The following is a 27,357-nucleotide window of genomic DNA, read 5'->3' on the forward strand; positions in this document are numbered from 1 at the left end:
CCTCTGTGCCTGGCTCTATTTTCCATTTTATCTAATATTATGGTTTCTTCCTTAAACATCACAATCTTGAAGGAGCTACTCATCTCTGTCTTCAAGGAAGCTGTAGTTAACATTTTCTAAAATTCTAGTGTTAGTTCTCTATATTGATTCTTCCCTCTGTCTACCCCTTTTAATAATATTTTTGGTCCATGTCTTATAAAAAATTAGAGTGATTTTATGTAGTAGACTACATTTTATCTTATCTTTCTTTTAAACCAGACTTGAAATTGTAACAAGGAACCTAAAAGTAGATACTATATAGTGCATTTATAATCCTCTGGGAATACCTTTTTTAAGTAAACACAGATATTTATCATGACTGTTCTATGTGTTGATTCTATAATATAAATGATAGTTAATAATTAAAGCTTTTTATTGTCATATTGCTGATTTAAGACTTACTGGTAAATTGTAGATTTAAAAAAAAACAAAAACAAAAACCTTCCAGGTTTTATGTAGTGTATGAAAAGTGCCATTGTAATGACTTCTTGTGGCTAGGAATAGTTTCATGATAGATAGCAAGGGTTATTTTGCCTTGGTTTTAAAATCCATAGTGTAGCATTGAATCCATTTAGATGTGCAACATTCTGTACATTGAGAACAATGAGCAAGCATATTCTAATCAGTATCCAGCTTATCAGTAATAATAGCAGACATGAATGAGTGCCTGCTAATGTGCTCATATTCACTGTGTACTGTGTTCCTACATATTTTGTGATGATCATAATGAAAATGATAGTACTAGCTTCTGAACTAGTTCTGACCATTTACACCATTGTTAGAGGCTCTCTGGTCTGTGGTGATATTTTGTTTGTGCTCTAACAAATAAAGCTTGCCTGGAGATCAGAGGTCAGAGCTAGCCACTAGTTAACTATAGTGGCCAGGCAGTGGTGGTGCACACCTTCAATCCCAGCACTGGGGAGGAGGAAACAGGAAGTGATATGGCTGGGCAGAGAGAGGAAGTGATAAGGCAGGGCAGAGACAGGAGCTTGGCCCCTTTTCAGGCTGAGTAGTTGGCAAGGAAAGAGGTGGCTGGCTTTTTCCTTTACTTCTCTAATCTTTCAGCATTTATCTTGATATTTGGCTCCGGGTTTTTTATTATTAAGACCAATTAGAATTCGAGCAACATCAGACTATATTCCAAGAACTACTAAACTATGAAAATTACAAGCAGCATTATAGCCTGTTTCTTTACACTTGTCAGTGCATCATCTTCTCATTCCCATTGCTAGCATTGGTGCTACCTCACTGGTATAATGTCATAGAGGCAGAATATCTAAGAGATACTGGATGTTGAGCTGAGGCAGAGTGGTTCTAAACAGGCAAGGATAAAAATTAATGGAACAAAATGACTGTGTGGGCACAAATAACCTAGCATAAGAAGTGATAATAGCAGATTCTGTTTTGGTTTTTAAATATCAGCTGCAGGGATGGTTTGGATGATATGTGAGAAGGGATTGATGGTCATTAGCCTATTATCTACTCATAATTCCATAGGTAGAGTTTTGAATGTAGTGTATTGCATTCACAATAGATTAGTTTATGTCCCTAAATGTTATTTTTCCTCTTCATAAATTAAAATAATTTTTGTTTTTGTTTTTGGCAGGGTGTTGCCTTGTAGCCCTGATCCCCTGCTTCTGTCTGGAATTAAAGGCGTGTACTACACCCTGCCTGAATTTCTTATAGAGTAAAGATTACTTTTGGGCTGGGGAGATGGCTCAGTGAATAAAGTGGTTTTTTGCACAAGGATGTGAGGTTAGATTTTTCAGTACCCACTTAAACAGCTGGTAAGGCTGGAGAGGTTGGCTCAGCAGTTCAGAGCACCAGCTGCTCTTGCAGAGGGCCTGGGTTTGGTTCCAACACCCACATGGTGGCGCACAACTGTAATTGGAGTTCCAGGGGATATAGCACCCTCTTCTGGCATCCTCGGACTCCTGCATACATGTGGTGCACATATCCTCACAACCCCTCCTCTCCCCCCAATAAGTAAAAGCTGGTGGGTGCAGTAGCACGTGCCTGTGTAATCTTGGCACTGGTGAGGCAGAGACAGGTCCCTGAGCTTTCTTACCAGTCAGTCGGTCTATCTGAATTAATGAGCTCCAGGTTCACGAGAGACCTTGTTTTAGTGGGGAAATGTTAGAGGTCAGTGGAAGAAGAAGGCACCTGACATCTGGCCTCAACACATAAATATACTCAGGTGTATACTTACTTGCGCACACACCAGCAAATACACATACTACATATACAACGAGTTAAAACATTTTGGCTGTGTAACCTGTAGTTTTGTACTCTAAACAGGGTTCTAAATTGAGAGTATGGATTGTGTGACTTAAGAATTTTATGAATTAATATAAAAAAGTTGAAGGGTAATTTGGAGAGCATCTAGAGAAGAACAGTGAATGTGTTGCGCTCATTAAATTGTGTAGAAAGGGTTGAAGTAGTGACAGACTTTTAACTTAGAGAAGAAGGAACCTAAATGACATTAACTTGTAAAATGTGGCATCATTATGAAGAGAACTCTAGCAAAAGACATTTTTCTCTGTATTCTCCATGGTAGTAGAGATTTAGATTATTCTGAAAAGTATTTTAAAAAGCACAGTGGATTGCCTAATCCAGGAAAGATTGTGCTGTAATTTACTACTTTTGGAAATACTTTGTGGTTGGGGTTGGACTAGGGGTAGGGTCTCATGAACTTGGTGTGAAGTTGAGGCTGGTGCTGAACTACCACACCTGCCCCTCCCTCCTGTGCTGACATGACAGATATGCATTGCCATGCCTGTCTTCCTGTGGTGAGCTTAAGGAATATTGGTTTCTTTTTTTGTTGATGTTATTTTTTTGAGACAGGGTTTCTCTGTGTAGCCCTGGCTGTGCAGGAACTTGGTCTGTAGACCAGGCTGGCCCCAAACTCAGAGATATCTGCCCCTGCTTTCTTAGTGCTGGAATTAAAGGCGTGTGCCACCACCACCCAGTGGAATATTGTTTTCTAAAGCAATTAATACCAGGGCTTTACAGAATAACCTCATGGGATTCTTTTCCATCTGTTTTTGTGATAGATGCCTTTGCAGTCACATTTTGTTTTTTGTTTCTGATTTTGCTTTTCTGATGGCGGTTCTCACCAAATCTCACTAAAAAAGTTTTAATATACTTTGTATTGTAAAAATTCTTAGAACTTTAGAGGTGAAAGAAAAGTTATGGAAGTTGAGTTTTAGTATGTGACATTTTCTTATTTATTTGCTGAATTCTCTATCTTTAAATATAATTCCTGTTTTTATTTTTACTTCAGACCCAAAAGGATTTTCTCTCTTTTGGTTTGTCTTTTGAAAAGGTTGTTTCTTAAAGGAAAGCTTGTTTTTGTTTGTTCATTTGTTTTGTTTTGTTTTGATTGTTTGTTTTTCCCAAGACAGGGTTTCTCTGTGTAGCCCTAACTGTCTTGGAACTCACTTTGTAGACCAGACTGGCCTAGAATGCATAGAGATCCACTTGCCTCTGCCTCTGAGTGCTGGGTTTAAAAGTGTGCACCACCACCCTGCTCTTAAAGGAAGTTTTAACAGATCAGTTATTCATGCCTTAGTGCAAAGTAATTTAGTGCTGTTCCTTCTCCTCAATGGAACAGGGAACAACTCCTTTGAAAAAGTGTTGAAGAGAGAACAGTGTACAAGGCAGTTAGAAACAAACTGTACTGTCAGGATTAAGTAGGTTCTGCACCAAACAAGTAACATTTTCTTGGTTATCTTTGCTGAAGATAACCAGCTACGGCTTTTATACCTGAGAACTATGGATTCAGAATTCCTTTGTGGAGGAAGGAAGTCTTGTGGACTGTTTCAGGAATCATTATTATAAGATCTTATTGTGGAATAAGTATATTTTAGTTTTCATGTGCTGTCTACAAAATTTAATTAAAATCGCCTCTTGGGTGACTTTGAGTAAGTAGTTGTGAAGGGTTCATTTTCACCGAAATTGCTAGATGATTGTGTGATGTAGGGGGTGTGTATGTGTAAAATCATTGAGTAGCAATAATTCATTAGTATAATTGATTTTCTTTGTAATCTTAAATATAAATCATAAATTGTGAAGAATATTCTAAGAAGGTTCCGTAGACTGCTGAAGAGGTTCCATTGCATTAAAATAAACCCTCAAGGGAAGCAGAGCCCTAAGCTGGCCTGAACTCCTAGAGATCTGCCTCCCTCTGTCTCCTGAGTGTGAGAATTAAAGGTATAAGCCACCATGCTTGGCAACATTTCTTTAGCTAAGGCTTTTGATTGCATTTTAGAAGTAAGAGTGTGTTTTTCAGTCTTAAAACAGTGCTTTAAATTATAGGATGCATAAGACCACAGGCAGACCTACTGTCTAAGCTGAGGATCTGTATTTTATCTCTCCTTATAATTCTTTAATCAGTTTATTTCTCTTCTAGGGCATTTTGTTTATGTGACAAGAAGGAGCCAGTTTATTATGCATAAAGATTTCATTTGAGTTTTCTGTTGTGCAATTTTTTTTATCTGCTGCCAAATCTCTAGGTAAAATACCAGGTTCTAGGAATGAAGAGGAAGGCTCAGTACCTTTGGGTCACAAAATCATCACCCTCATTAGGTTTATTCTTTTTACTTTCCTTTGTGTTCTCCTCTTACCCTATTGGTGATAAAATATCTCCACCATTCTATTTCCTTGTTTGAACTGGAAAGTTTTCTGAATAAGCATTGCTACTCCTTGTGAATGAGGAAACCAAAGAAGTGTGATACGATAGTAAAAGCACGTATGAGGTCATATCAGTGCTGTTTTGTAAAGTGAAATTAGTTCCCCATCTCCCTACTCACTTGTCCTGATTTAGTTTTGAGAAGTGTTTTGTTTGTTTTTGTTTTGAGATGGGATTTTTTCAATAGACCTAGCTAGCTTTGAACTTAGCATTCCTGTTGATTACAGGCATAGGCTACCACACCTGTTGTGTTGTCATACTTTGACGTTCTTTATGCCTTAAAAGTTGTGAAAAAATTTTGGAAGGTCTTTTAAGTAAAACAGTTGCCATATCAGTTTCAGAACTTTAGACCTTAGTTCTTTATTCCTTTTTCTCTGTTTTCATTTCTTCTACAAGCAGCATGTTCTTTTTCTCTTCCATCTTAGCCATTTTTTCTCTGGCATTCCAGTTGAATTGTTTGTGTCAATCTGTGTTGGGCTGTACCTTTCTCAAGTTACAAAGGACCTTGCTGCTGGCAGTATCCCTCAATATGCTGTCCAGTCTACTTTTTGCTATTTCCTTTTAGCCTCTAACAAGTATTTTGTTTCTTGACAGGCACTCTGGTCTGATTAAACACTTACGTGAGTGCACACACAGACACACATACACATCTGAATTGAGTAGTCACTTGTTTTAACCATTGGAGTTCTTTCTTCCAAAGAGCTGAGGGACTCCATGATACAGGGCATCAAACTTGGATATAAATTCTGTGCTATTTATTTAATCCATGCCTTATAAGAACAGGATTGGACTAGGCTTTGTATAGGGAGAGATGTTTGGTTTGAGTGGAGAGACCATTTCATATAAGAAAATTTTTACTCCTTATTGAATTAGTTACTTTTTCAGATCATTTGTACCTGCATTTTATTAGGTGGCATCAGAGATACTAGTTTATGGTCACTGTCCTCAATGGGGATGTATGAGAGAGGGGTGAAGGTAGAAAGCTTAGGTATATGAAGTGTGTTAAATGCCAAATTTAGGTTAGAACAGCTCTAGGAAATTGAGAGAAGAATTAGTAAAGCAATAATAAAAGCTAAAACTTTTGAAAACATGTCTAGTTGTAGTGTCAGGAGAGAGACATCGAAAGTGCAGGGCTGTAATGACGTGAGAGGAGTGTTGCTAATTTCTCTTCGAGTGTGTACAGTGGACAGGAGGGGATTAGCAGGGAGGGATGGAAAGAAGTCAGTTCAGGAGGCCGCCTAGGAGGCTTTGGGAATGGGGTGAGGTAGAGGCCTGACATCTCCTAATCATCTCTCCAGAACCAGATTCCTCAGCGCTTTTGGTACTGCTTTAAAACATCCCACCACCTGTCTCTGACACTAGTGGACTTCTGCCATCACTGTTCCACCATCACTGTTCTACCAACAGGTTCCTTTCTAAAGCTCCTGGTGAGCTGGCCAAATAGAATGGTCAGATTTGATGTTTTTGCTTGATGGAGATTCACTGTAGCTTCTGGCTTAAGTATCACAATGGAGGCCCTTCCTGCCTTACTACCAAGAGTATATAAACTTTAATACATTAGAAACAACCCTGGAACTTAATGGAGTAGTTAACGTTTGCCCTAGCACAGAGATAATTTGAAGTACAACATGCCATAATTCTGACACAGTGTGGCCTTCTTTCCAGGCTGTTTAGAGCTTCACTTTCTTTAAGATGCAGATGAAGTTCTTCCTTTTCTGCCTCCAGGACTGCAGTCTATGTTTCCTTTATAGTACCTACATTTAATGTTGCTCCTTCATTCAATTTTTTTCATGCCTGATCTTGATTAAACTGTCGGTTCCCCGAGGGCCAGAAATCGATAATGGTTCTCTGTGTTTATTACTCAAGCAGTCTCATATACATGTGTAATTATGAATTCTTGTTAATTGTATTGCCACACATTAAAATACCTCCCTCATGCTGACATACACCAAGAGTGTTAAGTTATTACACTGGTGCCAGTTACATTTCAGTTTAAACATGCCTTTATATTAACGTGGGGGTTGTGTGTAACAACTGCTGCTGTCTTAAAATTTGAACAAGGTAAAGCTGTGCAGAGAGAGACTGAGACAACTAGAGCAGCAGCATGTAGGGGAATAATAGCCGATACTTCTTTGGTGGCTGAACAGTAATAATAGCTCTCATTTTTATGATCATCATCCGTTGACCTTTTAAAAAAACCCTTTTTGTCTGACATTGTTCTAAGTGCTTTAGATCAGTCCCATAGGTACAGCTGTAATTCTCCTCCCCATTTTACAGTGAAGGTGCTACAGAAAAACTATTGACTTGGGCATTAAGAGACCTGGGCTCCTGTTTTAGTTCTTCTAATTGCCTGTGTGAAAACAACCTCTAATGTCAGTGGACCCTTACTTAGTTTATCATCTTTAAATTGAAGGTCAGAGGCTGTAAGCTTCAGGTACTTCCCCCTTGTTTGCTGTAGTGTAATCTTGAAATGAGCACACCTCTTTATGTCACAGTCTTTATAAGGTGCTCATGCTGGGCCTGAGCATTTCTGACTGCTACAGTGTGGTGGGATAGTGTGAGTTTATTTCTTTGTTTTAGGAGCCTTGAAGGTGTCATTTAGGGGAATTTAAGTTTGGTTTTTCAGAAAAGGAGGAGAGAACTTGAGAAGCAAGGTAAAACAGCGGTACAGAGCATTAGGAAAGTAAGATGAGACTAGGACTCTACTAGGTCTCTGTCTCTGTCTCCTTCCTCCCTGCCTTTCTCTTCCTCCTCCTCCCCTTCTTCTCTACCTCCTCTTCCCTTCTTTCTGTCTTCTCTTCTTCCTCTGACTTGTCCCTCTTCCCCTCTCCCCCCCCCCCAACTCAAAGGTGTATTATTAGTACCTTACCTTCCCAAGACACTCCTAGACTAATATTTTTAACACCTCCTGTGTGTGTGCATGTATGCCTTATCAGATAGTATTTTAAGTGTAGGCGCTTTGATTGTTTCTTTGTATACACGAGGAACTGGAGTTGCAGTGAACATTTTCACAGGCTCCCAGCTGGAAACTGCTGGAGCCAGTACTTGAATTCTGATTCCAAACCTGTGTTGTCTCTCAGAAATTGGCTCTGCCCAGGACTCTAGGTGGCTTTTTGCTAGGAGCTAATTGGGATGGAGGACCTATGTGGGGTGTTCCCTGCCATAAGATCCTCTTTCTGCTTGGCCTTTTTTCTTTGTTTCTGTAGTGTTGGGGAACAAATCTAGGACCTTCCGTATACTAGTGTTCTGCCACTGAGCTGTGCTTCCAGCTCTAAAGTTTGACTCTGTGCTGTTTTGTACTTTGGTATCACTTAGAAGTCACTTTCATCTTCTGCTTTGTCAGTGGGTCACTAGTCTTGCTTTTGTGACCCTGGGACAGAATGTTTGTGTTCTGCTTGAAGACCAGCAATTGCAATCTGAAGTGTCAGCATACTTCTATGTTCTCATTTCCCATCTCTTCAGTAGCTTATTTCTTTTTTTCTAGGAAGTGTGTTAACCTAGGGAAACTTCTTTTCTTTCTTGGGGTGGTAATGGTATGAATTTTTTAGCCTCGGAGAAAAATAAATTAGAAGTTCCAACTTGCAGGGCATGTATTGAAGGCTGGGCTTGTGGTGTGCTTTTTGACTAATTGTGGCTTATTCTCTTACCTTTATACTCTTAGGTCTTCAATATTTATAAACTGGTTTCTTGACTTTGTTTTTTTACTAACTGCCTGGTACTGCCTGTCCTCCTTTCCTTCCACAGTGTCCTTGACTGTCCCTCCTGAGGCAGCTCCTCAGCTAGCTTGTCTTCTGCTATTCTGTTCAGCCCTGCTTTATCTTCCTACCTTCCCCTGCTCAACTTTACCTTCTTGCCCTAATGCTGATTCCTGTATCTGTTTCTCAGTTCTGTGACATCTTGTCTTTACCTTAGTGTTGGCACACCTTTGTATAACTTCTAAAATTTGTGTCAAAGAAATGGAGATAGAAGTGTACAGTTTGAATTTTAAGGGTTTGTGGTGTGTTGGTGAGTAAGGACTTGGGCTGCTGATGGAGTTTTCTTTCATACCAAGATCCTGCTGTCCTCCCCTCCCCTCCCCTCCCCTCCCCTCTCCTTTCCCCTCCCCTCCCCTCTCTTCTCTCTCTCTCTCTTTCTTTCTGAGAAAGATTGGCATTAGCAGTCAGTTTATGTATTATTTTGTATTTTAAACCCTTTATGATCGGAGAGAAAAAAGATAGGGAATATTGATCCCTTAAATATTTAGTTTGGTCATTAATGTAACTCAGTCTTTTCCCTCCAGATTTAACTCAGGCTTTCCCTCGCTTTGGAACTCCTAGATTTGTGAATATTGGATTATTTTGAGAAGCAGGGGTTGTTTCCTTGATATTCACTAAGGAGTCTATTTACCTTCAGGATGACATCTGAACTGGAGAGCAGCCTAACATCTATGGACTGGTTACCACAGCTCACCATGAGAGCAGCCATCCAAAAATCTGATGCTACACAAAATGCACATGGAACGGGAATTTCTAAGAAGAATGCACTCCTTGACCCAAATACAACACTGGATCAGGAAGAAGTCCAACAGCACAAAGATGGAAAACCTCCATACAGCTATGCCAGCCTCATCACATTCGCAATTAATAGTTCTCCCAAAAAGAAAATGACTTTAAGTGAGATTTACCAGTGGATTTGTGATAACTTCCCATATTATAGAGAGGCTGGCAGTGGTTGGAAGGTAAGAATTTTGTTTAAATTATAGCTTTTGTGCAATCAGCAATGGTAATAGTGTTAACTGCTATTGAAAGTAAAACCTCATTGAAAGCCATAAAGTTATAGATTAAATTCTGACTTAATCATTTTTAGGATGCCAGAAATGGGAAAAAAATTAATTCTATTGATTGATTGATGATGTGAGTGTGTGTATGCCACTGTGCACACATGGAGACCAAGCAACAGCTTGTGGGAGTTGGTTTTCTCTTTCTACTGTATGGTCCCAGAGATCAAACTCAGGCCATCGGGCTTTGTCAGCAAGTGTCATTACCCACTGAACCATCTTGCTGGCCCTGGGAATTTGTAAAGTTAGTGATTGACTTATTTTTTGGAAGTAGCATGGCAGAACTTTATGTCCTGGGACTAATGTAGCATGGAATGAGCGCATTGAGGGCACAGCCATCAGTAGGAAGTGATACCTCGTGTGACACTGGGGTAGACAACAGAACTATAGTATGATCAAAACCAAAAATTTGTATGGTTAGAATACCATTGACCAGATGATAGGCTTTTTTCAGATTTCGTTATGTTTTCTTCAGTGTCCTTTATGTTGCAATTCAGTTGTCATTCTCTCTGTTCTCCTCTAATTTGTGAATGTCCCATACTCTTGTCTTTTGTGACTTAGACATTTTTGAAGAGTTTGTCAGAAATGTGGAGTTTTCCTTGACTTGGTGGTATTTTCTCATGACAGAAGTAGTGACAAAGAGGTAACATACCCCTCTGCTTATCACAGGGCATCAAAGGTCAGCACAGCAATAGTTCTTGGTTAATGTGACTATCTCTGGCTCTCCACTGGAAGGCTACCGTTAATTGTTGTATAAACACAAAGTTTTGGGGAGATATTTTGAGGGCATGTGAACATACTTTCTTTTTAAACTTTGCCCAATAATTTTAGCATTCATTGCTGTTTTCTAATGGTGGTTTTTCTTTTCCCTGTAAATTGAAGAATATTATTAGTTTTCTTCAGCAAAAATGAATTTTCTGCCAACCATGGTTGTTCATGGCACCTTTAAATCCCGCACTAGGAAGGTGAAGGCAGGCATGTCTCTTTGAGTGTGAGGCCAGCATGGTCTTCATAGTGAGTTTCAGGATAGTCAGGGCTATGTAGAGAGATCCTGTCTTAAAAAACAAAAAACAAAACAAAACAAAAAAAAATCAAACAAACAACAAAAGTCTTGCTGGCTTTCTCTGGTCTTGTTAAGAGTGTACTTGTGGCTCTTGTAGATGGTTGGAGTTTGTATCTCAGTAACCACCTGTAACTGCAGCTCCAAGAAATCCAATGCCCTCTTCTGGTCTTTATAGACACATGTACTCATGTGCACATACATACAGGTGGACACATGTAGCTGAAAGTTTTCCTGTGTCCCACCTGGCCTGCGGTCAGGACAAATCTCTCTCACCTGCAGGTCCCACAGCCACTCAGACCCAAATAAACACACACAGGCTAATGCTATTTTTAAACTGTGGCCATGGCAGGCTTCTTGCTATCTGGTTCTTACTATTTCTTCTTCTTCTTCTTCTTCTTCTTCTTCTTCTTCTTCTTCTTCTTCTTCTTCTTCTCCTCCTCCTCCTCCTCCTCCTCCTCTTCCTCCTCCTCCTCCTCCTCCTTTTCCTCCTTCTCCTCCCCCTCCTCCCCCTCCTCCTCCTCCTTTTCCTCCTTCTCCTCCTTCTCCTCCTCCTCCTCCTCCTCTTCCTCTTCCTCCTCCTCTTCCTCCTTTTTTTTTGAGACAGGGTTTCTCTGTGTAGCTTTGCACCTTTCCTGGAATTTGCTTTGGAGACCAGGCTGGCCTCGAACTCACAAAGATCCGTCTGTTTCTGCCTCCCAAGTGCTGGGATTAAAGGCGTGCCCCACCATCGCCCAGCTTAGTTCTTATATCTTAAATTAACCCATTTCTATAAATCTATATTTTGACACATGGCTTGTGACTTACCGGTACTTTTACATCTTGCTTCTCATGGCGGCAGCTGGCAATGTCTCCTTCGCTCTGTCCTTCTCCTTCCTCTCTATCTGTTTGAATTTTCCATCTGCCTCTAAGCTGCCTTGCCATAGGCCAAATGGCGTTATTTATCAACCAGAGCAACACATAGAATACATAGGAGAAAGAGGTTTTTTTTACTTGTTTAGTCATTTATTCGTGGTAGTAAGTTGCTTGTGGGTATTCTTTGCACTAGCATTATCATCTTTTTTTTTTTTATTTTTTTGCTTGTGCTGAACTATCTTAGTCCTTTTTTCAAGACAGGTTCTCACTGCGTACTCTGGGCTGGCTTCCAGCTCACTTTATTTATATGTAGTCAAGGTTGGCTTTGAACTTGAGATCCTTCTGTCTCAGCGTCCACATACTGTGATTATAGATGTGTTTCATCATGCCCAGCAAAAGCTTTATATGGAATTTTCACTTGTTTGTTACTGGTGACTGAGCCAGTAACAAACAATTCTAACTAGGCAAATGCTCTACTACTGAGCTATATCCCCAATCCTCATTGTTCCCAAATCATTGAAGCTTTGACCATTGGGAATGATTATAGGATAATTTCATTCTTTTGTTTCCAGAGTAATTTTGTATTTTCCTTGTGTCAGTTCTGGAATTCACCACTTATTTAAGGAGCTTTTGGAAACTCCACCTAGTGAATATGTTATATAACAAGCAACCCAATTTACTTTTGCACACATTTATTCATAGGATGTTCATGTTCATATTCATGTTTTACATAGGAATTAATCCAGCTGTGTGCTACATGGGGTGTGTGCATGCTTGTGTGTATTTGTGTGTGTGTGTGTGTGTGTGTGTGTGTGTGTGTGTGTTTGTGCTTGTGCGTGTGCACGTGCATGTGTGTGCACAAGAAAACATTTATAGGGTTTAGGTTTATATTAGATGGTAGTTACTCTTCAGTTTCCTATGAATGTTTCTGCTTTACTACCTTTTTACATTCTTATAAAATTTTAAGGATCTGTTCTTATATACCATACACTTATGACGTGCCATGTGCTGTGGAAGATAGGCACATGTCTTGAGGGGAGGGATTATGCCACACTAGTTTTTCTGTCTCTCTCAGGACATAGCAGTGTTTGTATTAGCTTCAGCTAATGCAGTTTGAATTGAAGTGCAATTCCTGCTGTCAGCCTTCCTTCCTACTTTCCTTTCCTTTTCCTTTTCATCTTGCTGTTTGTAAACAGTATTGTTATTCTTTTCTTTCTTTCTTGTTCTTTATCTAATTGGTGTTACCTTATTGTTTCCCTTTCTTTTCCCTATAAAGTGAATCATTTTTTATGTTTTCTACATTCTTTATTGATAGCAATATTATAGAAATTATTTTTGTTTAGATAGCCTGTGTTTTATTATTATTTTTCTGTACTTAAGTACTCAAAATTATAGCTACATTTTCAATTTTCTATGTGCCAGACATTATTCGAAGTGCTTTTATTATCTTTGTTTCTTTAAGTCACACAGCAGCCTTAATAAGTTGATATTCTTGCCCAAATGTAAAGGTAAGAAAACAGAAGCTTAAAGATATTAAGTAATTTTCCAGAATTTTTCAGGTAGAGAATGGTATAATCAAAACTCAGTACCATATTTGGTAATTTGAGAATTTAGCACTTGTTCTTAACCAGTTGTATATAGCTCATAATTTTGCAAAAACTACATAAATAGTTGAATTTAATTTGCACATTTAAAATCCCTCTTAACTGGCTTACTAGTATGAAAAATGATTTTTAACAGCATACTTTTTTAGTAAATCTGCTTTAGGAATATTTCAGTTGGAGAAGTACATTATTTAAGGTTTATTAAAACTATTTTTATGTGTATTAGTGTTTTGCCTGCATGTGTGTCTGTATACTACATGCTTCCTGGTGCTCATGGAGGCCAGAAGAGAGTATCAGATGCCCTGGAACTGGAGTTACAGATGGTTGTGGGCCACCTTGTGGGTGCTGGGAACTGGATCTACTAGAAGAACAACCACTATTCTTAACTACTGAGCCATCTCTAGCCTAGAAGTATATTTTGAAATTGGACCCACAAAATCTGGAGATATAGTTCAGTGGTAGGTGATTGCCTAGGAAGCATAAAGCCTTGAGTTTGAACTCCAGTGTGCCTCCCCCAAACAACACTCCCCACACCCCATTTTGAGACAGGGTTTCTCTCTCTAGCCCTGGCTTTCCTGTCCTTTGCCTCCTGAGTTGCTGGGATTAAAGGCATGTGACACCACTGTCCAGCTAAAACTGTTTTGTTTTGTTTTTAAACTCAGAATCAAAACATCATTGTAAACAAATGGTAGTAATTTATTTAAACTCTATTTTCTGTTTTTACTACCAGAGACTGTAGGTGCTTTTTGTCAAGGTTTGGATTAGTGAGATATAAATCTGTTTAGTAGCAGAAAAGCATGGTGTCTGTAGAGGGGAAAAAAAAAGAAAAAAAAAAAAAGCCAAAATTTGAGTAAGAAAGCTTGTCAGAGACTTATGGGTCTTTCTTTATCAATGGCTGTAAACATGAATTTCTGAAGGTACCAGACAGGTAACATAATAAGTTCAGAGGTACCAAACCAGTGGCTGTATCTCTAATGGGTTCTGGTTATGTCTTTCCTCTTAGGCTACATAGTGGACATTTCAATTTTTCTTCCCTAAGGGAAGTGAGAAATCTGGGTTTCTGTGTAGAATTTCCCAATTCCCAGATGTTTCTAATTTCAGGGTTCTTAATCTGCAGTATAATAAATATGTTTGTTTTGATTTTGTTTGGTCTGTGGGCTACCAATCTTTCAGTTAATATCATTGTCTTTTCATTAATTTGAAAAAGAACTTACTTTCTCTTTACTGTGCTTGGGTTTAGTTAACACTAAGAAACTTAGTACAGGGTCCCTAAGGGGGTTCATCCTCTTTATTAGATGAAGATACATATAATATACAATCAGGAAGCTGTATAAAAAGCTCTTGAGAACTATTGTTGACATAGTTGGTCACAGCTACAGTGTATAAGTCATAATCATACCCATTTTGTCTGTGACCTAGTAAAAAGTGTTAACTCTAAAGGATATAGTTACTGAGAACTAGTGGGGAGTATAAGATTCTAAAGTGATTGGTACAAAGAATAAAGTGTACCCAGAGAAAAAGGAAGGGGACTTACTAGAAAGCTATTAAAAAAAGTGAAATAGCAATTTATTTTGAAGATTTAGAGGGGTGTTTTATTTATTTATTTATTCATCCATCCATCTATTTTTTCGAAACAGGATTTCTCTGTGTAGCTTTGGAGCCTGTCCAGGAATTCACTTTGTAGCCAGACTGGCCTCGAATTTACAGAGATCCTCATGCCTCTGCCTCCTGAGTGCTGGCATTAAAGGTGTGCGCCACCGCCACCACCACCTGGCATTTTAATGTATTTTTAAACACTTGATTATAGGGGCTCCTAATAGAGAATTGAAATGATCCAGATTATAGAGACCTTAAAATATATGAAAGCCCAGCTGAAGAACTTGTTTCAATTTTTAGGAACAGTACATAAATTTTGATTATGTTCCTCATCAATCTGCTTGTCCTCGCTATCTTATAAACTGTAAATCTTTTTATTTCTTGGTGATTATTATCTCAAATCATGGTGGGAAATACCTTCAGAAATAGTGATACATTTTTCACCCGGAAGGTATGTAGTTTATATATTAAGATATGGCTGGTGGAGCAGGGAGTAGGAGTGAGTGGGAAAGTATGTTTTGTCACTAAAACTGAAAGAGTCCCCAAAAGATTATCTGGTACCATCTGCTTCAGGCAGACCTTCAGTATCTCTTGGGATTACTATTTCATACTCATTAAGTTCTTTCTCTCACTGAGTTTTAAAACATTGGATGCCTAAAATTTACTGTACTGACTTTAATTTTCCTTTTTGTAGATATAGGTAGATTTTGAGCATTTCTATGGAGACCAAAAGCTGGATGTGGTGGCACACACCTTTGATCCCTGTCTCAAAAACGAAAACAAAACAAAACAATGACAAAAGGAGACCAGAGAGAACTGATTTTTCTTTTTTGTTGGAGGTCTTTGTTTTCATAAATCCCCATCCATTCTCCTTAGATTTGTTAAGCAGTTCTATGTCCTGCTGCTTCCCATCTTTCAACATAAGGAGGAGGTAGATTGGGGCAATTGGAAGGGCATTTATAGCTTGTGATGTCTGTGTTGATTGAATAGAAGGTAGGAAAAAGATTTTAAAGCAGCCACAAACTGTTTTAGATGTAGTCACCCAGAATAGAAAACCTTACTATGTTCATTATAAGGGTCAGATAGAACCTTAACATTCATTTAAAACTTCCTTTCATGTAAGGGCATTGAAGGAGAGTTACATTATTAAAGGTAACTCTTGAGTATTCCATAATTGACTTATTTATAATCTGAAATAGAGGAAAAAGAATTAAAATTTTTGTGTTAATCCTTTTACTGAGGAAGATTAACTCTATAAATCATTAGGAATTAGGGTAACAGAAAAGATTGGGGGAAGAAAGGAAACCTTAAAACCAAGTATAAGCAGTAGTAATTATGTCTGATCACATTGAAGAAACTAGTATATACATGAGCATAGATGTGCAGATGTGCTTGGGTGGATGGATGCAGTGGAGGCTAGATATCTTCCGCAGTCACTTCTCCAGGGTCTTTTTTATTGAAACGGGAGCTTGCTGTTTTGGCTAGACTGGCTGGCCATTAAGCCCCTGGAATCCTCTGGGCCCTGGCCCCCAAGGCTGGGGTTCCAACTGAGCACTGCTACACCTGGCTATTTTATTTGCATGCTGGGGATCCAAACTCAGATACTCATGCTTGTCCAGCAGACACTATCCCAGCCCCTTAGCTTTTGACTAGAGCAGTCCAACAATGACCTACTTCCTCAGGATACAACGTAAGGTTGGGGATATACAGAGGAATCATGACTCAGTGGATTTGTGTTTGATGGTGTTGCTTGAGTAAAGGCATTCTGCACTTACTAACTCCCAACAAAGAAGTTTGGATGGAAGAAGTTGGGAGCTATTCTGAAACTTTTATGTGCCTGATAGGTTACAACAGATGAGCACAGACTGATATATTCTCCTTCTGCACTGCCCCTCTTCCATCCCTCTCTGTCCTCCTTCCCATAGGGAAGGATGTGGTGATATTATTGTGTACCCTAATAAACTTTGCCTGAAGATCAGAGGACAGAACAAGCCACTAGATTAAACAGTGGCACACTGTTTAAACCAGGCAGTGGTGGCACACACCTTTAATTCCAGTACTGGGAAGCACACACGCCTTTAATCCCAGGAAGTGATGGATGGGCAGAGAAAGGTATATAAGGTATATAAGGTGTGAGGAGACAGCTAGAGGCTTTTTCAGGCTGAGGAATTGGTGAGGTAAGAGGTGGTGGCTGTGGCCTGTCTCTCTGCTATTTCAACATTTACCCCAATATCTGGTACTACCAGGGTTATTACTGTAAAACTGATTTAATATTCGAACAACAGAAGAACACTCACAATGGGAAAAGATACAGGTAGATAAATCCCATGTTTAATGGATTAGAGGTGCCAGTTTAAAATAAAAAGCAGTAGAGTGCTTTTAAAATTTAGATTCTTGGACTCCAACTCAAGAGATTTGAATTAATTACTTTGGATGGAACCCAGGAACCTATACTAATACATAATAAGGCTTAAAATTTTTTTTTTTAATTTTAATGTATATGGGTATTTTGTCTTCATGTTTATCTGTGCTATTCACCACACATGTGCCTTGTGTCCATGGAGTCCAGAAGAGGGTCAGATCCTCTGGGACTGGAGTTACAGACAGCTATGGATGCTTAGAATTGAACCCGTTGTTCTCTGTTAAAGTAGACAGTACTCTTAACTGCTCAGCCACCTCTCTAGCCCCATATCTTGATTGGTTTTGATAAACTGTTTGTGGGATGGGATTTTCAATGCCAAGCAGTATGTCTTAAATCCATATGTACCCTGAGCCATTTTTTCTCTAGGCCAGCTTAGGTCATTCTAACTGCTACATTCCTAACTTTTCTGGGGTTATTGATGATAGACACCAGCCAGGTTGGGAAGCCTCAGGCAGCAAAGACTGAAGCAGTGAGTGATGTGTGTAGTGTATTATGTATGGGGGAGGGTGGTTATTACACTTTTGATACCTGTTCGAACAGATTTTTTGATGACTGAAAAAGCATTGTGATCTAAGTTCTAGTTTGATGGGCAGGTCTCAATTCCTAATGGGGCCTTTTACATTTTGTTTAAGAATACAGTGTGGATTAAGAAACCTATTAAAGATAAGAAGTTAGGAGATCTGACCTAACCATTGAAAGTCAGTCAGGGCTTCTAGGAAGAACTGATTCTGAGGGAGCAGAGAGATGGCTCAGTAGTAAAGAGTACATGCTGATTTTCTGGAAGACATAAGTTTGGGTCCTAGTAACCCATGTTGGGCAACTCCTAACCTCCTGTAACTCCATTTTAAGACGCTGCAACACTCTTCTGGCTTCCATGGACACCTGTACATACGCTGCATACACCCACAGACACACACACACACACACACACACATATATATACAAAAAAAATGTTTAGAAAAGAACTGATATTTAAAGTAAGAACAGACATAAAGTTGGGTAGATTAATGTAGTCGAAGAGAATTCTGGGGGCAGTAATTTTGCAAACTTAGCGACTTAAGGAAAACCTTGGAAGTGAGAAAGAACATTAGAGTGGGTGAATGAATGTAGGCAGTGAGGTAGTTCAGAGAATGTCTTTGGATGTTTAAGAATATTTGGTTTTGATAAAATCTGTTTGCAGTGGGAAAGTTTTGAAAGGTTAGAAGTGACTGGAATCAGATTTGTAATGCCAAGTAAGACATAACTGCCTACAATGTGGAGAGTGGCAGAGAGGGGAAGGGAGCACCAGATAGGCTATTGTACTTGCTAGTATTCGTGAAGCTAGTGTCCTGGACCAACACAGTAACAGAAAATATGGTGACTATAGTCTTGGTTGAGGGCCCACTTCTGTGAAGTCTCGGGTGGTGGAAGGTGCACCTTCTTCTCTAGGCACTGTCCTTTTCATGAAAGGCACCCTCATGATCTCATCATCTTCCCATGGCCTTGCTTCCAGACATTACCACATTGGAATTAGATTTCAACACAATGATTTTAAGAGGGCTCAAACATGGATTGTCTTTAACTTACTACATACAACCTAATGTCACATAGTATTAAGCCATATCATGTATAATGTAAGAATTTCACAAGCCAGATTCTTCTAGTTCCTTTATACTTTTAACTTCAAAATACCTAAAATGTTATATATTGTGTGTTTGTGTGCACCATGGTCAGAAGATAACTCTGTGACGTTGGCTCTTTCTCCACTTATATGGGCTTCAGTGGTCAGGTATAGGGAATCAGGCTTGATGCTGGGCCATTTCACTTGGCCCTTTTTTAAATTAAAAAATTACATTTATTATTTGTGAGGAAGAGAGAGATTGCGTGGGCGTGGAGCTTAGAGGATACACTTCAGGAGTCAGTACTCTGCTCCACCCTGTGTTCTGAGGATGGACTCAAGCCATCGGTCTTGTACAATACAGTACCCCATCTTGTACTGCAGGTGCTTTTACCTGCTGAGCCGACTTGCTGGTCTACCATTACTTTTATTTGTATATTGAATTTTTAAATCAACTGTCTTCTTTAGATAGTTTTAAAGACTTCACAAGAAATTTAAAAAAAATGTTTTAAAATGTATACCCCCCCCTTCTTTTTTTTGTGTGTTTGTTTTTTTTAAAGACCACGTTTTTCTGTATATTCCTGGCTGTCTTGGAACTCCCTTTGAACTCACAGAGATCAGCCTGCCTCTGCCTCCTGAATGCTGAAATTAGAGGCATTGTGGTGCCGCCACCACCTGGTTAATACTACATATAGTATTTTTTCTTTGTACATTGCCTTCAAGTTGTCTTCATTTCGGTTTTCAGCCTTTTTTTTTTTTTTTTTTTTTTTAATTTTTTGAGACAGGGTTTCTCTGTGTAGTTTTGGTGCCTGTCCTGAATCTCGCTCTGTAGACCAGGCTGGCATCGAACTCAAAGAGATCTGCCTGGCTTTGCCTCCCGAGTGCTGAGATTAAAGGCATTCATTTACTATAATACACATAATAGTATAATGTCCCCTGTTTTTCTCTGAGATAGCCTATAATCTAGGTCAGCCTTGTACTCCTAATCCTTCTGCCTTTGTTCATAAGTGCTGAGATTACAGGTGTGTGCCACCAGGCTGAACTGAAATGTAGGAATGTGTGCTTGATCTTGGCTTACGTGAGTGTGTGTGTGTGTGTGTGTGTGTGTGTGTGTGTGTGTGTGTGTGGTGAGAATCTATCTTAAGGTCTCATGCATGACACATAAGCACTCTTAGTATTGAGCTATACCTTTAGCCCTTGCGTATGGTTTTTGTTGTTTGTTCTTTAAATTTTGTGTGATGCTCTTTGAAAGTCTTGTGTTGAAACCTTGTTTTGTAAGATTTTCTACTTGTTTGAATTCTCCTTCTGCCCATTTTTTTTTCTGTCTCAGGAGTCTTTTAAGAATTGTTTTTTTGTTTCAAGTCGGCAGGCACATGCTGGTTATGTTGGGAAAACATCTACTGATCTGTCCTCAAGTTTCCCAAGCTTTTTTCTAGTGTGTTCAGTTTATTTATAAGCCTTTCTGAGATTCTTCTCTCTTTGGTGGGGAGGTATTGTTGGAGATTGAACCCAACCATGCCTAGTGTATGCTAGAAGGCTTCTTCTGCTGAGCTATACACCCCCTGTTATTTCTGTTTTTGTTTATCATTTATGTATGTTTATTATGGTTTCTACATCTCTATTATAAAGTTCTTTATTTCTCAATGCAAATTGTTTACTTCTTTTCCCACTGGATCCCTTAATATATTAATCATAATTAGAATTTGTTTCTGACACTTATAAAGTTTCTCTCTCAGTTGGGTTGTGTGTATTACTCTGTTTTTGACAGTGATGTTTTTCTTGCTTTTCTCTCTCATACACGGACTAAATACCAGGTAGATCTGTAGAAGAACTGTAGAGATTGAAGTAGTGTTTTTATTTGTTAATGGAAAAGTACCTTTCCTTTCCCCCAGGCTATTCATATGGGAGACTCAGTCTCAGTAGAAAAGCTGAATTTAGATGGTGATGGTGACTTTGTCTTACACATACTAGACTTCTCATTCTTCCAGCAGTGTCTTCCTGTTGTACTTCAACAGAGCTTGTATGCTATAGAATCCCCCCTCCCCCCATTTTCTCATCCTTTTAGATTTTAGGTGTTTAGACGTGCCTTTACTATTTACAGGCAGGAGTATAATTCAGTGCTTTTGTCCCCGTCACCAAACTGCTGTTTGTTAGTCAGTGTTCTGCTAGTTCAAGCCAGGCTAGCCTTGGAGCTGTAGTTGCTCCTTCCTGAGATGTAGCAGACCCTCTTTATGCTATCATGTCAGTTCTTAGGGTGCAGGGCAGCAGCGTACCTCTCCCAGAGTAAAAGGATTTTGCTTCTGCTTTTTCCCTATAGTATCAGTAGATTTTTGCTTGTATCCTGGCAAAGGGTTTCCTGTCTCTCTGTAGAAGCAAAAGTGTTTTATTTCCATTCTTCCCCCAGAAGTAATGAAGCCTTACCAGAGTCTTATGGAGGAGAGATTTTGTTTGCCATCACCTCAGACTTACATATTTGTGCTTTGTTAACAATCTATGAAGGGAAAACAAAACAAAACAAAAACCCATATATGGCTGGGTGGTGGTGGTGCACACCTTTAATCCCAGCACTCAGGAGGCGGAGGCAGGAGGATCTCTATTATGAGTTTGAGGCCAGCCTGGTCTACATAGTGGGTTCCAAGACAGCCAGGGCTACACAGAGAGACTTGTCTCAAAAAATGAGGGGGGAAAGAAACAATGTGAAGGTTGGTAGGCTTAATAGGTAGTCTACTCCTCACCATTCTGCTCCTGACATTCACTTCTTTCTTCTGTATTACTGTGGAGACCTCCTCTTCTGGATGATTTACCCTACTCCAATCTTTCTGATGAGCACATGATAAATGCTTTTGGAGAAAAGATTGAGAGTGAGTATAACTCTGAGGCTATTGTTACTATGAACTGACTCACTAGTCCCAAACCTTGGTTTTTTAAAAGTTTAGTAAGTTTCGGCTGGATATGGTGGCTCACATCTTTAATCCTAGTAGTCTCTTTAGTTGCCTTATGATCTGAGATCTGATACAGTTCCAAAATAATTGACTTTAAAAAAAAAGTGTTTTGCCATTGTTAGAGATGAACTATTCTTTATAGTTGCTTACATTCTAAGCAGAGGTAGAAGTATCCTTTTTAGATTGTAAATTTACAGTTTGGTAATAAGATGGGTTTCAAAATATAGTCTGTATACATCTCTTGATAAAAATATATACAGTACATTTTTGAGAGAATATTTTGAGATACTACTCTTGGACATGGAGTCTGCCTTACAGGGTGGTCCATATACCAGGTGTCACTCCATTGAAGAATACTGACTTTCCTTCTCCTCACAGCAATGAAATGTCCACAGCTCCTTAGTTCAGAGTGGGATGACGTGCTGAGCTCTTCTTCTCCTTGTGGGACTTTGTCCAGTTCGAGCTTATGTAGGTCCTATGCATGCTGTCAGAATCTCTCCTCCTCGGGGCTGCGTCTCTCCTGTTGGGTCTGCAGAACACCATCTCCCTAAGTCATCCACCACCTCTGGACAGTCTTTTTGTCTCTTTTCTGCATAGAGTCCACAAGTCTCAAGGGAAGGAATATGATATGAATATTCCATTTAGGGCTAAGCACTCTGAATAGACTTCAGAATTTTAAATTAAAAATAGACATTATGCCAAAAATATGACCTCCAAAGATAACCATTTTAAGTAATGGCTAAATGCAGGTGGAGCCCCTCTCTATTAAATATTTGGCCATTTGAGGATAAACACATAACAAAAGTTATTTGGGAATGGATTTTGGAGCATTTAATTGGAAAAAGGGAGGCTTTGTGATATTTTCTATTAAGAATCGTTGTCTAGTCCATTTATTCATGAATAGATTATTTCACAAACACTCCAGTTCTCCAAAGGTATTTTTCTGTCACCTAAGTTGGTGGTTCTTTTCTGCTATATTGAGGAATTTAGATCTTCCTTGCCTACCCAGCATAATATTCTCATTCTCTCTCTCTCTCTGCCCCTCTCTCTCTGTCTCTCTGTCTCTCTCTCTGTCTCTGTCTCTCTCTCATTTGTTTTTCGAGACAGGGTTTCTCTGTAGTTTTGCGCCTTTCCTGGAACTCACTCTGTAGCCCAGGCTGGCCTCGAACTCACAGAGATCCACCTGCCTCTGCCTCCCGAGTGCTGGGATCAAAGGCGTGTGCCACCACCACCACCTGGCGGCATAATTTTATCTTATTAATTTTTATTCTTTGACACTTTAATGTATCCTGATCTGTCCATCCTAAACTCCCTCTTCCTTCCTTCATGTCCTCATCCTCCTGTTTTAATAACCCACTGACCCAGTATCTTTTCTTGTAGTTTTTCTATTACAAATAGAACCTTGTTTCTATATGCCTTTGTAATGGAGCAGTGGAATTGGTTTATGTTTCAGAAAATCAATTGTTCTGTTTTTTCCAATTTTATCACTGTGTGTTACAGAGAGAGCAAGGGATTTCATTACGATACTTCTGTCCATACATATGTACTCTCTTCATATTCACCATCTCTGTTACTGTTTCTCATTCTTCTCCTTTCAAAAAAAATGACTCTGAAGGACTATGTGGTCTGTGAGATGGCTCAGTGGGTAAAGGCACTTAACCACCAAGCTTGTTGACCTGACTTCCATCTCTGGGATGATGGCAAGAGAGAGCTGATTTCCACAAGTTGTCCTCTGACCTCCACATATGCATACTCAGGTGTGCATACATAAGTTAAATAAATAAGAAATAAATGTGATTTACACAGAAAAGTTTTGTGTACTTTTCCCAATAAGAAAGGAACAATAAGTCACCAGATACAGTCTTTTTGGTTTTTGGTTTTTGAAGGCAGGGTTTCTCTGTGTAGTTTTGGTGCCTGTCCTACATCTCATTCTCTAGCCCAGGCTGGCCTCGAACTCACAGAGATCTGTGTGGCTTTGCCTTGAGTGCAAGGATTAAAGGCGTACACCACCAACATCCAGGTCCAGATACATTCTTTTTCCTCTATTTAAACTGATTCTCTTTTACACGTATTTTTAAAAAGTTAGCTATTTAGTTAAAAAAACAACTTTTCAAGGTGAAAGAAAGGGCCTCAGTTCATATAGGTATAGGTAAACTGGTGTGTTTATATGTTTTTCAGAAAACATTACTCCAAAGATGGCTATAGCTACTTGTGAAAGCCCCAATATTATCATTTAAACGATATCTGTATTTGCCTAATTTATTTAATAATTTAAGGTTCTGAACTATGTGTTACCATATGATAGTTTGTTTTCTCCTAAATATTCCTATTCCAAGCTTACCTCTAGTGCAGTGGAATTTTTTACACTTTGTTTTGTTGGAATGCTGGAGAGCTTCAGCACTTTCAGAAACTCACTTAAAAGTAGTAATACGTGTACCTTATAAGCCATTTGGACCGTGTAGGAAAGTAAAAAGAATATAGCCATCACCTAAAAGCCTATGTAGAGTAGCTTCTGACATTTGGCATCCTGATTTATTTCCAAGAATAAACAAACATGTAAGTAACTACAGTTAAGAGGTTGAAATTATGACTCAGAGGTTAAGAGCACTTGGTGCTCTTCCAGAGACCTGGGTTCAGTTCTCAGTACCTACATGGTGGCTCAAAACCGTCTCCTGTAACTCCAGTTCCAGGGGATCTGATGCCCTCGTCTGGCTTCTGTATGCATCAGGCATGCATGCATGCATGTTGTGTACAGACATGTGCAGATAAAAACACTCACACATATAAAATAAATCTTAACACACACAGAGTTAAAGCATATGTGTACAATTTTGTGTTTGATACTTAATGTTTAGCATTGCATCATAGGCATCTTTCTGCACCAGTAAAGTTTGTAAGCAATTAAATGTTATACACACACACACACACACACACACACACACACACACACACACTGTTATTAAATCTGCTATGAATTGAGGATTCCAATAACCTGTTTTCATTTACAATATGCTGTACTTAATTTGAAAACCAGAAAGGTTTAATTTGAAAACCAGAAAGGTTTAACTTTGAAGCTCATTTGTTTATATATTTTTTTAAAATTTATGTGTATGTATGCGAGTCTGTATAGGTATGTGCATGTTGGGGTGGGTGCTCTTGGAGAGCAGAACAAGGCATAGGATTCTCTGAAGCAGGGATTTTACTTGGTTGTGAGTTGCCTGATTTGGGTGCTGAGATCAAACTCTGCTCTTCTGCAAGAGCAGCAAGAACTCTCACCCACTGAGCCAACTTTCCAGTCCCTGAAGCACATATTAAAAGTTAGCTCTATTTGTAACTGTATTTCAATTCATAGGTTTCTTATTTTGTATTTAAAGATGGAGTAGATTTTTTCATAGTTCATTGACCTAGCAATGGTTTTCTTCTTTAATTTCAGAATTCCATACGACATAATCTGTCACTGAACAAATGTTTCCTTAAAGTGCCTCGATCCAAGGATGATCCTGGAAAGGTAGGACATTTTCTTAAATTGAAGTGCTATGTCTCTTGGCACACATGAATCAAGACCTTCTTTAGTTCACTGATCAGTAGTTTTTTTGTGAAACAGCAAGTACTCCTGCCCACTCTTGCTTAGGTAATATGTGTTAAGGACCAGCTCTTTTTAAAAATGTATTTATTGGTTTTTTGAGACAGGTTCTCACTATATCCTGGCTATCCTGGAATTCATAGATATCTACCTGCTTCTGCCGCCTCACTGTTGCAGTTAAATGCTTTGCTACCCCTCACCCCCAGCTTGAGAGCTCTTTTAAATTAATGAAGCCAGAGAGAGCTTGTCATTGCTAGCTTGCCTTGCTTTACCTAGCTTTTGCTTGGCTGTTTTCTTAGTGTTGTATATGGAATCATGGAATGTAACCTGTTGTTGAGCTGCTTGTCAGGAGCTGTAGTGGCTTAGCTGTTACTGCCTGGGTTGGAACTGTGCACTTGGCAAGTAGAAAAATGCTTTACTGAAATAAAAGTTTGTTTCTACTCCATTCTTGTAGCTGCTTTATTTCCTAATAGAATTACAGCTTCAGTGTTTAGCCGGGGGTGGGGGTGCCAGTGGGGGGGGGATGGAGTGGGGGGGTGCAGACGGGATGGACACACAACACGACCCCCATTTTGTTTTAGTGCAACAGTAGTAATACAGCTACAGCTTTGTAGAATCAGTTCTTTTCTAAAGCTTAGATTGCTGGTTGGATCATACTTGGTTGACAACATGAGTTGCTAGATTTGGACTGTGAGACAGTTATGCCTGTTGGCAAGGTAATGTTCTTATTTGAGTGATTAGGTGTCTGTTCTTTGTTAGAGAATATCCTTTCCAGTTTTACTCTGTTTTTTAGTTGTAGTTTAGCTCATTCATGGCTTAAGTGAAGATCGTCTGTATGTTTCATAAGCATGTCTTTTACATGGTTATGTTCAGTTCTTTCCCTCACCTCTTTTTTGCTAATTGCTTATCCCTCAAGATTGAGCTCTAGTACTACTTCACTGAAGTGGGATTTGTCTCATTGTAGCCACTGTTACGTTACTCCTAAACTGGTCTCTGTTTTAGGGCTTGTTGTCTCTGTTTATAGGATATTTCACAAAGCAGCCAGCAGTCTTTCAGAAATGCTAAACCCATACCCTAGTAGTTACTCTTCCTTATTTATCTACAGAGTCTGAATTTTTGAATCATGTTTATCTTGTTCACTGTTGAACCCTAATTGCTTGCATAGCGGTCATTGCCATTGAGGAGGCGGCACCCTTGTTGATGAGCATACTGTACCTTCCTTTTTTTCTTGACACCCACACTCCTGAGCAGTGATGTTTCATAGCACTTTTGAGGATTTGTTTTCCCAAAGGCTTTCATTAAGATTTAATAGATGATTATAATAGTCTTACTTTTTTACTTTTTATTTATGCTCATAACTCTAGCATTGTGAGTAGGAATTGATAATGAAAAATTTCTTTCAGGCTTATTTTAAAAAGACCTAGTTAATTTTTAATGTCCCTCACAATTTTTTTTCTTTTAAAGACAGAATCTTACTATATAGGCTGGCCTAGAACTTGATAAGTAGATTAATCTAGCCTCAAATTCACAGAGATCTGTCTGCATCTGCCTCCCTTCCCGAGTACTAGGGTTTAAAATTGTATGTGACCACACCCGGCAGTTTTCATTGTTAGTATACAAAGCATGTCAAAAACTTTAAAAAAAAAAAAAAAAAGGTGTAATTTAAAGTCTATGAAGGCACTAATTGGATTTTACAGACACTTGATTCTGATATAACTTTTTAAAAATTTGCTTGTTTCTGTGTTTTGAGACATGTCATACTATGTAGCCCTGCTGTCCTGGTGTTTGCTATGGAGACTAGGCTGGCCTAAAACTTGCAGCAGGCCTTTGCCTCCCTACGGCTGGAATTGCAAGCATGTGCCATCATGCCTAGTTCTAACTTTTATTTATTTTTATTTTTATTTTTTTTGGTTTTTTGAGACAGGGTTTCTCTGTAGCTTTGGATCCTGTCCTGGATCTCGCTCTGTAGACCAGGCTGGCCTCAAACTCACAGAGATCCACCTGCCTCTGCCTCCCGAGTGTTGGGATTACAGGTGTACACCACCACTGCCCGGCTTAGTTCTAACTTTTAAAGGGAGTAAATAATCACTATAATTAATACCTGATTTCTAACTATTTAATGTAACTAAATTGTAACCAATGGGAAGGCCATT

The 27,357-nt window shown here is 39.1% G+C and overlaps 1 protein-coding gene across 4 annotated transcripts in view; it reads left to right on the forward strand.

The window, feature by feature from the left end:
- The window catches only part of Foxj3 (forkhead box J3), a 99,138-nt gene that overhangs the window by 26,955 nt on the left and 44,826 nt on the right, over positions 1-27,357 (forward strand). For all 4 annotated transcript variants that reach the window (XM_036178214.1, XM_036178217.1, XM_036178216.1 and 1 more), the window contains exons 3-4: positions 9,122-9,446; positions 25,055-25,129. In XM_036178214.1, the coding sequence (XP_036034107.1) occupies positions 9,122-9,446; positions 25,055-25,129 (400 nt within the window). The remainder of the gene's footprint in view (positions 1-9,121; positions 9,447-25,054; positions 25,130-27,357) is intronic.

This window comes from Onychomys torridus, chromosome 2, assembly GCF_903995425.1.
Source record: "Onychomys torridus chromosome 2, mOncTor1.1, whole genome shotgun sequence".
NCBI lineage: Eukaryota > Metazoa > Chordata > Mammalia > Rodentia > Cricetidae > Onychomys > Onychomys torridus.